This window comes from Limulus polyphemus, unplaced genomic scaffold, assembly GCF_000517525.1.
Source record: "Limulus polyphemus unplaced genomic scaffold, Limulus_polyphemus-2.1.2 Scaffold400, whole genome shotgun sequence".
NCBI lineage: Eukaryota > Metazoa > Arthropoda > Merostomata > Xiphosura > Limulidae > Limulus > Limulus polyphemus.
This window is the reverse complement of record NW_013666010.1, coordinates 48,211-62,082: the sequence shown is the minus strand read 5'-3', so window position 1 is coordinate 62,082 and position 13,872 is coordinate 48,211. Positions and strand designations below refer to the sequence as shown.

Genomic DNA, 13,872 nt, shown 5'->3' with positions numbered 1-13,872 from the left:
AACGTTTCGACAAGGTTTTGTCATCAACAGGTACGTACCTGATGATGACAAAACCTTGTCGAAACGTTGTACATTTGCTGTCATGTTAAACTTATATTAAAGTTTTTCTTCATTACCCATTTAAGCCGTCTCCAGCCATTATTATTCCATCTAGTCTATCATTTGAAAATTATGCTATGCACAGTTAACTTTTGTGCAGTTTTACGCGAAAATTCTAAATAAATAAACCAAACAGCTTTTCAGTGGCTTACATTTTGTTCAATCAATGATCAGAAAGTTTAGAGAGTGGTAATGTAAGCCTTACAGTTGAAAATAATTTGGCAGATATATAATAAAAAATAATTTAAACAATGACATTAATGCCTACAAACAAACTTGAAACGCTCTTTGAAGAAAACAAATGTGGTTAGGAGATATTTCCTAGACGAAATTTAAATAATAAACGTTCTGATTTAATAGTTATATTATTTGTTTTACATTTATTTCAACAGGTTGCGTCTTGCTCCCTTTCGGAATGATTGACATTAATAAGGAGCTCTGACGTAATGTAAATAATAATAGCATCACAACTTGTCCTAACTTATATTCAGGTGCCTAAGTTATTACAATAACTTAGTTACTGTAGTATTACAAAGCAATAAGGTAAGAAAGTAGCATTTTTCTTAAAATATATAAATAGATAGGTGAATGATTGATTTTCAGTTTTCATGAGTGGCCTTACCCTGCTAGAATTAATTTCGTATAATTATAACTTATATTTTATACTAACTACTAAAGTACCAGTAGTAGTGGTAGTACTATCACTGTACAGGAGTACGATACACGGGCTAGGAAACGACTACAGTGGTCAAGTATGACTGTATGTTTAGCTCTCGTTAAATATACGTACGCTGCGAAATAATTTCCTCAAAGTTTTTGCGTTAAATTAAGGTGTTTAAATTTTTCCTTTTGTATTAGATTTAAATACTAATTTACATAATTTTAAATGTATTAAGTTTTCAGTTTTGGTTTTAACGTAAAACTTGGCCATAATACTAATAACTAATAATTAATATTGTAATATATATCGGACCTAGAACCAAAAGTAAAATACTAAATCATTTAAAATTAAATGTGATGTCTTAATGTCTAATTCATTAACTTATTAACATTAATTTATAAAAAGGGGGATCGGGAGTTCATTACATTAGATCCTTGAACTGTTGAAGTTGCAGGCTAAACATACGTTTTAAATTTTCTAAGGAAATTTTTAGTAACGGAGATTTTTGTCGTACTGATACTTGTGGTATTAAGGTAATTTTCAACGAGTCTCAATTAGGTAGCTGGTGTACAAAGTCTCGGTTAATTACTAGTGTAGCTGGTGTAGTACGCATCATCTTGGTTATTCACTTATTTTTCTTTACATCAAGTAAGATTCAATTAAACGTTGACTGAGACACAGGATATGATAGAAACCATTTAGAGATCCTGATTGTAGATAGTATGGAAATGGATAACAATTGAGATTGCTTCTCTGGTGTTAAATTCAGCATGTTGACAAGAAATTTGGTGATAAATATTAAGGAAGATGCCTTTTTTTGTTAAAGATATTGGGGATAAATTCGATTATTCGATACCAACTGTTTGATTGTTGTTACTTGAAGCTAAGATGCTAAATGCGAGAAGAGTACTTAGAAATTTCTTCATTTTATAAGGATTGTGAGAGTTTTAGTGATTGACCCAGAACATGTAACACAAGTTTCAATTTATAGAAGTTTAAAGTTATATACTCATGGTGTGGAAACTTTTACAGATTTCACTTTTTTTTTTTGATAGAAACATGTCTTGTACTTGTAGACAAAGATAATTCTTTGGGTGCAAATGTTTAGCTGAGATGAAAAAAAAATCAAGTTTTAAGTTTAATTTATAAAACTGTTGAATTTTAGAGTAAGTAAAACTGATATAGATTTATTTGGAGTGTTGTGTAGAGTTTAGTCCACTCACTACAAGAAGGATGTGGATAATATCTTGGCTAGAGTTATAAACTTGTGAAAATGGTCTGCCTGCTGTTGCCATTTGCCCTGTTGATTTGAATTATTATGAACTTTTGTTGGATAGTTATATATATATATATATATATGTGTGTGTGTGTGTTAATGGCTAAATATGAGTTACTTTGATGTTTTGGTAGGTCAGGAGTGATCTGGAAGAAACAAATTTCATTCATCACCTTGCTTCTTCTGATTTAGAGCTCTAACAAATTCAAGTAAAATGGTAAGAAACTATCTATAATTTCTGTAAGTTAGCAATTACTTGATCTAATTTCTAGAAGCTGATTTTTTTTCATAACACAAAAAAAGATACATAACTGGTAGATGTATGTCAGTTCATAAGCAAAATAGGTACATTTTTGTGATAAAATTGAAATGATCATAACAAGTTGGACACTTAGTATAGTTTAGCTTAACAGAGTTTATTAAGCCATGAAAGTGTGTATTTCACAGTATGAAGAAGACTGATAAAGTACATCATAGTAGATACAATTGTCATTGAAAATGTGTTTTTTTTTAAATTAACAAGAACTGAATATCTCCTCTTCTGACAATGAAAGTGGGGACATTATACCAATGAAACATTGACAGATTCTGCTTACAGTGTTAATTTTTCAAAATATAATACACAATGAAAAATATGTGTGGATAGCGCCATACTGACTTGTGTATTATTAGTTCAATTTACTGTGTTTACTAACCAGTAAATAGCCCAAATCATTGGTATTCTTAATATACAGTGATTTACTTGTTATAATTAAATACTTCTGAAGAAAAAAATATATGAAAAACCATCAGTGAAAAGTGCTTGACCTGTTTTATCAGTTTTGCATTTTTCTGTATTTAAATTAAATTTTTAGCTATGAGATGGTATCCTTGAAAACAACATACAACCAGAATATGTGATATAAGTAAATACTGGCTGATGAGTAGGAGTCAATGTAAAAATTTATTTATATTTTCAATTTTTGCCAGAAAAATAGATATTTATGTGTAAATACCTAAAATACTGATGCCATGTAACTGGGTAAGTCTTGTATGTAACCTCTGAGTGTGTTTTAATAATAAACACAATGTTATTTTTATTTGTGACACTGAATAAATTGTTATATAAAACTGTTGTGGTATTTTTCAAATTTTCATGGAATAATGGTGAGTATAGCTTGGCATATTTTTTGATGAAAAGAATAGTTATGTATAGTAAAAAATGTTTAATTCTACAGGAAAATGAAATTATGGGGAGGTATAATGGGCTGTGCATGTGTATTGAGATATTAAGAGATATATTGAAAACTGTAAAACTGTGTACAATGGCCGAAAAATACATTTCATATATAATTATATAAATCAGTGCTAGAATGATAAAGAAAGGCAGAAAATAATGTTATTTATCAAAAACTGAATACTTTTTGTGGCTTGCTATTTTGATATATGCTTTATCTTGTTGAATAAAAAGAATGGCTAAATGACAAAAACACTTATTTGGTACTTATTTTTACATTTCTGATACTTAAATGCAGAGATCACATCAAAATGATAATAAAACTACCTTTCTAAAATGTGAATGATTAACACATGAAATATAACAACCAATATGATGTGATATATATATATATATATACCCTGTTATCAAAATTTTTCCTGGTAATACTGGGTATGTAAAGATGTACAGCTATAATGGCCACCAGGAGCAGTAACATACTGATTGTTCATTTTTAACAACAGTTTACATGGAAGTGGATATTCACGTGTAGTATTGAAAATTCAGCCAGTTACCAGTATAGATGCTTTTTTTGGTCCCTCAGTATTTTAAAAACTACTTTATAAACCAAATTACTAATTGCTGCTATTATTTATTGAAAACTTGACAATAAAGTGAACTTAAAAGAAACAAGGACAAGAAATATTATTTTTTGTACCATTATATTTGTTATACAGGGTGTAATCTGAAAGGTGTACTGGTATGAAAAATGTGTATATATATATATGTATGCAGTATTTTGTTGTTTTTATGTTTATTCATCTTTATAAGATACTGGCATAAACTTACCGTATTCTCCTTGGTACATGACAGTAGTCATTTTCACTTATTTTGAATGACCATTGTTTTTAAGGAAACTTACAGTCAGAACAATTCATCTAGTATAAGCTAGAATTTCCAGTATTCATAATTTATACAATATATATCATACAATCAATTCCCATCAATCAGCAGAAAACTACTGTATTCCAGACTGAAAGAAACATTTCCTCTGTAGTAAACATACAGTTGGTATTACCATGAACTATCTAGCAGTAATCAGTAATGGCCTTCTAGGAAGTAGTAGCAAAGCCTAGTGTTGAGTATAGTTCCAAGCAAAGCTAATGCTTTGTCACTGTTGTTCTCAATCTGATTTGTTCTGGAGACCAACAAGTGTAGTCTTGTTTTGACAAGTTGTTTACATGTACAGAAAATATATTTATAAGTTAGAGATATAAAGACTCGGTGTCCTGCTATTTCCCTTTTTTGTCAATAAAATTTTGTTGTCCTTGATGTGATTGGCAAGTATTTTGCCAATGGATTAGTGACTCTTGGCACAGCTGAGAATTTTGTAAGCCAAGAAGGTAGACTGCTGAAGCTGTCATGATGTACCCCTGTGCCAGAGATGGTACAAGACCATGAAAAGAAATAAATACACCCTTCCCACTTCACTTGCTGATGTTGGCACTCCCAGTAGTAAGAAGAAATTGTTCTTTTGATGTCATTGGCATCTAGCCCACTTAGACATCTGTATCTGCTGCCACAATCTAATGGTGTGGTATAAAAGAGTTAGTCCACCAATATTCAGGAGTACCATTATGAAGGACCTGGACTAATTATTGAAGTATTTCAGGCAAGTAATTGCTATTTTCTGGAATGACTGGAGCCAGAGAGAGGCAATGCAACACTCAATGCTGAGTTTAGACAATTCAACACTCATTGCTGTGGAATATTTGAGTAAGGAGAATTTCATTGTCTAGAACACCCAGTAGAAAGCCAAGCATTCCACAGATCAAGTTAAATTTTTAGTAAGCATGGAGTTTGTGAGAACTTGGAATTTATACAAATGATCTGCAACCTTATATCTAAAGGCATATCATAATATTAGCATTGGGAAATTGTGAGGAGACCCTCATTAACAAGGTTGTCAAAGGTTTCAAAGTAAATCTTGCAGCACATGGTGTCAGAGAAAACTTATCTTTGAGATATGCCTCTTTATGGCAACCAGGATCGAGTTGGTTAAGTCAAACAAGTTGCTGAAGAAGAAGAAGTCAACAGTATTGTTTGTAGTGGTTAAAACTTCTCCAAAACATGCTTTGGGGACATTAGTATGATATCAAGTTTAAAATTAATATTAAACATTCAGCTATAATGGCAAACGCATGCTACAATGATGGAATCAAGGTATGAAACATACTATTCATTGCCACAAATGAATCTATTCTTGCTTGGACAGTTATTTCTCAGAGTGCAAGCTTTGAGCCTGCACTGGTTACAATTTTGATAAAGGATTATGTAGATGTTATGGTCCTTGAATAGTGATAGGAACTCGGTATATTGCTGATGGAATTACTTTATGCATTTTTAAGACCAAATGACCAATTGGATAGAACAAGTTATTTTTTGTGTAGTTGTATAGACACTGGTGACACAAATCTGATAAATCAGTCATCATGGAAACTACTTTTGAGCTCCAGGGATGTAGCCTGTATTAAGATAGAGCAAATGTTGAAGAACAGAATAATACAACTATCAGAGAATGTTGGAGTTCTCCAGTGATGATTGTGTAGAAAACACAGGAAATGCTGAGGAACTTTAGATAGGAGAACACAGCAATGCAGGCCATTACTTTCCTGTTATCATGAAAAGATGAATGATTGTATTTGCTGTATGGCACCTGTTGATTCAACACGCTAGACCTGGCATCTGACTACTGTCAAATCAAACTGGATTATGAAAACAGACCTAAAAATTCTGTTTAGTACTCGATATGGCTTATATAAATTTCATGTTATATCATTTGGCATGTTTAATGTACCTGTCAGTTATGAGAGGTTGATGGAACTTCCATTGAGAGGGTTGCCAGGAGAGAGAGAGAGATATGTTACCTTTATGAATTTCATTGTGGTATTTAACCACTTGTTTCAGCCTGCATCTGAGAACCCAAGTGCATAAAAAAAGGAGAGTTTAAATTTAAACCAGGGATTTGTGCACTTATGTTTCTCGGTTATATTGTAGGCATGCATGGAGGTTTCAACTGATTGTACAGATATTGAAGTGTTTCTGAATTGATCCCATTCAGTGACTGAATGAGAAATTTGAAGACTCGCAGGCTTTGCGATATCAGATTTTGTGGCAATTTCTTCAAGATAATTGCACCATACTATACTCTAACTAACATTGGTAATCATATCATATGGACTGAAGACTGTGATCAAGCATTCAGTCATTGAAATGAACTTTGGCTGATCCTTCAGTATTAGCTTATTCTGAGAAAGACTGTTCATTCATCTTGGATACCAGTTTTAGTGACAGTAGAACCAGAATAATGCTGTCATGAGTGTAAGAAGGTGTTGAGTGTATTATTGCATTTGCTAGTCATACACTAACAGCCAGTGAGCATTATGATGTACAACAAAGAAAGAATTATGTGCACTTACAGTATATTTCAACTGTTACTGCCATTACTTGTATGGTAGGAAGCTCTCCAGTGTTATAGCACATGTATTATTGAAATGGGTTTCAAAGTCATAAACATGAAGATATGATTGCACACTGGATTACAAAGCTGCAGGAGTACAACTGCACTGTACAGCATGGTGATGCAGATGGAATATCTCACCAGATTATGAGATCATGTCTAGTCACCAAATCGTCATTCAAATCCTGAACATTGGAAGCTGAAAGGCCATTACAGCAGTGATCACAATGAACCATAAAAGCAGTAATAAATGTACTAGATAATGAACTCTGTGAACAACATACTAGGATATTGTTGGGAGAAGCAACTCGGGGCGAGAGAAATATCTTGGATATGCTTTCCATACAGCAAAGTGAAATGTGACTATCACATTTCAGTGAATGTAATGCAGGCATACAAAAACCAGTAGCTTTTGTATGAGCACTTATGATTGCAGAATGATTTTTCCAAAACTATTCACTTACAGCAGCTATTCGTCACATGTCAGCCTTGGAGGTTTTGTGCATGCCACTATCTTTGAACTATCTCCCACCTAAGAAATGTTTTAATGTGAACTGTGCTAGAGCATGATGTAATCATCATATGGCAATAGCACCCCATGAATATGAGGCCAACACATTCTCCTTGCACATTAGATCCCCATGAGCACTTGCACTCAAAATTAATTCCAGTCTTACATGGATGTGTTTCTTTAAGTGTAAATATAATCACTTTTGTGAGATTTGTGCTGCCTTTTCAGTGTTAACTTTCTTTGGTTTCCTTTTAGTTTGTTTTAGTTTTGGTTTAAATTTGCATCTCTGCTAAATAAAACCAATTCTTGATCTGTATTCTCAAGTGCTGGTAAATAGTATTTCCTCCCAAGGTTCTGGTAATGTTTATGACACTGTTCCTACTAAGTGTATAGCCACTTGATGTTCAATGGCTGTTGAAGATATTACTGCCATAGTTATCACCGTCCTGTCATTGCATGAGCTATTTTCACCTTCTGGGTTTGCACTAGGCTCCTCTTTATTTTTTGAAGAAAATGTTACTTCTCCAAATCCCTTTTTAGATTTGATTACTCTGGTTTGTTCTTTACTTTACCTTTCTCCCAAGTTTTTTAATTTTTCCCATTTCTGAGTACATGACTTTCATGCCTAGGAGCATTTGCTTTTCTTCCCTCTCCATGTGTATGTGGCCATATTGACACATTCCTGGATTAACTTCATTCCCACTCTCAAATGCTTTGTCTGCCTTGACTCCAGGATTTCTTTGTCATGGCTTATAGCTTTTCCCCTTTTCCATACTTTGATTTACAATCCATGGAATCCCTTTTACCTGCTTGGACTGCTGATACTATCTCCAGTAACACTCTCTGATTCTCAATTTTCTTGTCTTCACCTTTTTCTTACCCATCTTCTTTGTTACCTATCGTCTGTTCATCTCCTAGCTGAAGCTCTACATCATGATCCTGATAGGTTTTCTGGTGATCTAGAGCTGGTCCTTTTCAATACCTTGACCAGGATTTTGTTTTCTGTCTTGTTCCTACTTACATGGTTCTTCTTTCTGGGACCTCCTTCTGGAATGTGACGCTATTTTCTCTACTGCTCGTCTTTCCCATTCTTACCTTATTGTGGCTCCTTTTCTTTACTCGGAAGTCATCAGGGGTGTTCCTAATACCTTTGAGAGTCAGGCTGAGGTTGCCCCACACCAATCTCCCTTTCCTCCTTGGTTTCTTTTCTCTCAAATTCTCGTGAGTCAGTTCACTTTCCTTAACTCCATGAATACTCCACCTTTCTCTCTTTTCCTGATTATTGTCCCTCTGGCTCTTCTTGCTATCCTCTTCTCCCACTGGATAGGCCATTGCACATCCTGAGTGCTGCTTCCTCCTTTTATATCTAGGTGGCTTGGATCCTGCAGGGGCACATCTGTTTCTGTTTGCAGATCTCTAGACTCCTTTTTCCTGTTCCTTTTGATCCTCAGCACATTCTGTGTTTAAAGGCCTTGGTATTGGATCTTTTGGACATGAGAGTCATAGAGAAGGTCTTTTACCCCCTCCAAGACATTATTCTTATATTTTTGTAGTCCCTAAAAAGACCATGGACTGGCATCTTTCATTGACCTTTCTTCTCTACCCCTATCTGGTGGTTCCTCAATTCAAGATGAAGGGGTTTTCCCTCTCCATTGGTCCTTTTTCCCTGGACTATGGATGACCAAGTTAATGTCTTGGATGTCTTTCTGTGTATTCAAATTGCCCCATCCTCACAACATTTCCATTGTTTTGTGTGCTTGGATTAGACATCCCAGTTTCAAGCTCTTCTCTTTAGCATAACTTGGGATCCTTATGTCATCAACTGAGTCATGGGAGCATTTGCTTATCATGTCCATAGTCTTGGACTTTGACTCCATTATTATATAGACGATTGGTTCCTACTTGCCTTTTCTCAGGAGACCTCTTTCTTTTCCATGTCACATCTTTTCTGAGGAGCAGTTTATTTGAGTTGTCTGGTCAAGTTTTCCAAGTGAATGAAATACAACCAGGAGTAGTCAGACAGGGGGGAGATGGTAGTACCCTGAGAAAACCCACTTTCACTAGAGCGCCAAGTATTCTACTCCACCAGTGTGCGAGGCTGAAAAATAATCAAGCCATTTATGGTTAGTCGTTTTAATTCAGGGCATTTATTATGTTGAGAGGTATCACTGCCATGTTTCCGGGGGTAGTGGATATTATTGTAAATTGATTAGTTAATGGGGTTCAGTTGACAGATTTCTTGAAGTAGTTTTTTGCAAGGGTTGTTAAACATTTTCTGATGTCAGGAATTTCACTGATTTTTTTCGAGATATTTGAGTTGTGTGTATTGGGGGAGCCTGTATGCTATTCTGATTACTAAATTTTTACTCTTTGTAAGGTATTGTACTGATTGTGGGACATGCTGATCATTATGATGTTTCCATATTCTATTATTGGGCATGTGTATGCTTTATAGATAGCTATGATTGTTTTAGCTCTGCAGCCTTTGATTATTCCCTCTATCTTTCTTAAATAATATATTTGCTTTAAGATTTTAATGGTAATGGTTTTGAGGTGGTCTGACCAAGTAAGTTTATTGTTGACTGTTATACCTCGGGAATTTGAGTTCGGTATCATGTATTTTTTATTTGACATTGAGCAGTGATTTTCGTTTGTGGGAAATCTTTCTTTTGAATATTATTGTTTGGGTTTTGGAAGCTTTAAGTGCTACTCGCCATATGTTACACCATTTGGTTATCTGATTAAGGGATGTTTGGACCTTAGATGCAGCTAGTAGGGATAAACGAGAGACACTTCAGACAGCAATGTCATCCACATGTTGCGAGGCGTGTGTGTGTGTTATTCTCGGGAAATGTATATCACTGACAAATAAAATGTACAATAAGAGACTTAAAATGGATCCTTGGGGAACTCCTGCTTTAAGGGTAAATGGGTTCTACATGGCATTATTGACTTTTTCTTTGGCTGACGTGTCGGACATTGGGTGGAGTTGGAATCAGAGTGTTATTCCCTCCTTGATGTAGTAGTTGGCCTAGCTGACATACTCCAGAATGGCTTGGATGAATGGCGTTGCCTGTCCAGTCCGGTATGATTTGATTCTCTCGACGGTTGTTGTTTCTATGTCCTGGGATTGCAGTTCATCCTGTATTTCTTCTGAACTGATGTCACGATTGATGCCTCTGATTACACAGGTCTTCGTCAGCACCTGTTCTCCTGGAACATGGATGTTCAGTATAGCTTCCCCAAAGGCTTTGGTGGGCCATGGCTTTAGGAGTTTCATGTAGTCCTTCGGGTAGCAGCATTTGATGACCAGGTTCCAGGAGCTAGACAGCAGACCTCTGTGAATATTATCTCTGGAAACAGGGTTTGTAGTTGACGAGCTTTCTCAGGTTGTCTGTACGTTACTAGGACGCCTTCGATGATGATGTCTGGAGGTGATGCTGGTTGTTTTGGCATGGCTGTCTCCAGTATGCGTTGAACCTGACTGCTGGTGTCCATGATGATGTTCACTTCAGTCTAGGTGGGCAAAGTCGTGGGTTTGTCTTTGAGAAGGTCTGGCTTCTTAGCAGGCAAATCCTGGCTGCTGGTCAATTAGTTGGTTGTATCTAGGTCGACAAGTGAGGCCACAGAGTCAGGGTCCCTCATGTCCTCGGCATTGGTTGCGAGAAGCTCAAATTGGGAAGACATCGAAAGTGGCAGATTGCCAGCTCTTGTTCTCATGATTAAGATCTTAGCTCTGATAAGGGCTGTTCACATGTCGAATGCCTAAGTCTTGAGAAAGAGTTTGGTGTTTAAAATTAACTCAAATACTCTACGTTCTACTTCACATACCTTGAAATACTTAAATACTTACCTATTCCTGAAATAATCTCCTAAAGAGAACACGTCCTATCTCCTACCACTCCAAAAAATCTAAAAAAGTAACTACTGACATTTGTCTCTCCAATCATTTTAAAGACAATACTGTATACGTTATTCCTTGAGGTCGGCATGACGTCACAGCTATGTGAATTTGCCTGGTAATGTGATCTCCATCTTGAAAAATGGGCAAACAATAGCAAAGCAAGTACAGCTGGGCATACACAATTTATATAGGGCTACACATGTTACTGCTGTGCAGATTCTTCACCTATCTTTCATTATTATTGTTTGATAGTCAATTGCAATGTCTTTTGCAAAGTTGTTGACCTAGGCATTAGTGAGATATTGAATTGAGTTACAATTGGGCTTGATTCTTATCTCTGCTGACTCGTGAATCAATGACCCAACAGAATGGCCCAGTGTGCAGTACCCAGACGTGTACGTTATCTTGTGTAAAAAAATATCGGAAGACAACATTTACATGATATAAAATAAGCTGAAGACAAATAGTTATAGTCAGAATTTGGCTCCTACAGTTTCCTATTGCTTCCTGTGTTCCGTGGTTGATAACTTTCAGCCACAACACTTCTTTTCAGTAGCTTGTTTTTGTGGGAAAGCATGCATTAAAAAGTAAGTTACCAGGTGGAATTAGTTTTAAAACGATTATGGACAAATTGTCTTAAGACTATTCTAGGCTGGGAATAAAATCCCACAAATGTTTGCTTTATGCTTACTATAAGGCGAGCTGGAGGACTAGGTATAAAATAGAAGGAAAGTTCAGGTTTCAAATTGTTATTGGTGCAGTTGAATACACAACAACTCTTCACCATATTTGCAGGTTTGAAACAACATAAGTTCGTCACAAACACAAATAATTGTTAGGAATACTACTCTAGACAACGGGCAAGTGTACAGAATGAACGAAATTTCCCCTTCGTCGCGCTGTTTGTTTGCCCATTCATCTTGGTTGCTCTGCAGACATTGCATTGTGGGAGAGCAAAGTTCCCAGATGTCCAACCTCATGAATGGTTTAAAAATTTAAATCGTGATAACGTCTTCTCGAACTTTACTTCACACAAACGCACTTCCTCTTTAACAAAAATCTGTTTGAACAGATTGACAATGTCGCTGTGGGGTCACCACTTGACCTAACTATAGCTAACACTTTTTTTTTATCACTTTGAATGTAGGTGGCTGGAAAACTGTCCATCGAGTTCAGACCTATATTGTATGAACGATTTGTAGATAATACATACTTTTGTACCCTTTCCTTCAAAAGACCATGCTTCAATTTTCTTTTAGGTTATCTTAACTCCTGCTACCCCAACATTAAATTTACCTGTGAAACAGACTTTATAATTTTTAGGCGTCCTTGTAACATGTAATTCTAACCATTTAACAACTTTATTCTTCCATACACACACCTTTTAGCAATTTCATTCCTTACAGCTACAAACTGAATCTTGTTTATTGCAAGGTGGAAAGAGCCTGCAAAATATATTTTAACTATCAACCTTTGCACCTGAAATTAACTTCCTTCAAAATGTTCTAAAAAATGATTACACAGAAATCCTGCTGCAAAAAATATGCCAATTTCGTAATGGAAAGTATGAGAAACGTTCCCTGATTGTCCCATCAATCTTTTCTAGGCAAGCAGAGCATTGCTTAAAAAAAAACAAATAACTAACCAGATCAAATCCTTTTAACTCCAGATCCAGCTAAGACTTGTATTTAGATGTTTCTATCGACTTAACAATTTCTTCCACTTTAAAGACTGGATACTTAAACAATTGCGTTCATGGATTATTTATTGTTATACTATGATAGCTGCCATAATATCTATATTGGCAGAACAACTCTCCACTTAAAAGTAAGAACCGATTAACAAAAGGTTGTCTCTCTTAAATTCGGAAAAGAAAATCTCTCTAATCCCCGTTTCGCTGCTATTCGCTCAAATTGTGATGCAACTATTCACCCTTTTTCAGATGATGACTTTAATATTCTGACAATTGGTTGCTCTAATCAAGAGCTACTAAACAATAAAATTATCTTTCGCTATTCAACAACAACATTCTCAGTTAATACTGAGATGTTGTTTTTCTGTAACTGGACACTCACCGATTCGCTTTTCAGCTCCTTCAGGAACGTTCCACTGAAACACAAACCGTAGCTGTTTATTGGTGTTATAAGGTCGTTTATTTTTAGTATTAAAATGTCTTCTATACACCGATATTCACTACAGAAATCAAATAACATTCTCAGTTAAACAATGCAATTTGCCCTTTTCCACTAAATCTGTTGTAGTTATTATTTTGTCATGTTTTGTTATTGCATCATTGTTTCTTTCATTTTTTTTACCTTTCGTTATGTTAACACAAGCTGAATGCCTGTTATATGATAAAATTAATTTTGTTCTGAAAGTTACATCTAAATAAATGTTTTATGAACGTGTTTTGTAAAAATTAATTATTATCCTGTAGTGATATATGTACAGATAATGACTATCCTATTTTTAGTATTTCAAGAAAACATATTGTTACGACAGCGGAAGTCACGTGACGCTAGTAACACGTCATGAGATTCTAGAAAGATCATGTCCATTCGTGAAGCCTCGAGTGTTCTTTAGACACCCTCTATTTCGTATATATTAGACTGGCGAGAAGTGACGGCATAGATATGAATAATTGCAGATTGAAGAGATAGAGACGGACAATTGAGGCAAGCGCTAGTAAAGTGCGTGAATCGTTCG

At 35.3% G+C, this 13,872-nt stretch overlaps 1 protein-coding gene across 4 annotated transcripts in view; it reads left to right on the top strand.

The window, feature by feature from the left end:
* The first annotated feature begins 514 nt into the window (after positions 1-514).
* LOC106457986 (nuclear factor erythroid 2-related factor 2-like) overlaps positions 515-13,872 on the top strand; it is a 53,032-nt gene continuing 39,674 nt past the window's right edge. Inside the window, exons 1-2 of one of the 4 annotated variants that reach the window (XM_022384079.1) lie at positions 515-642; positions 2,176-2,253. In XM_022384079.1, coding sequence (XP_022239787.1) covers positions 2,251-2,253 — 3 coding nt within the window. In that variant the 5' untranslated portion in view covers positions 515-642; positions 2,176-2,250. Of the gene's footprint in view, positions 643-806; positions 931-2,170; positions 2,254-13,872 lie in introns of those variants that run through there. The other 3 variants (XM_013917437.2, XM_022384078.1, XM_022384077.1) reach the window with 3 other exon arrangements.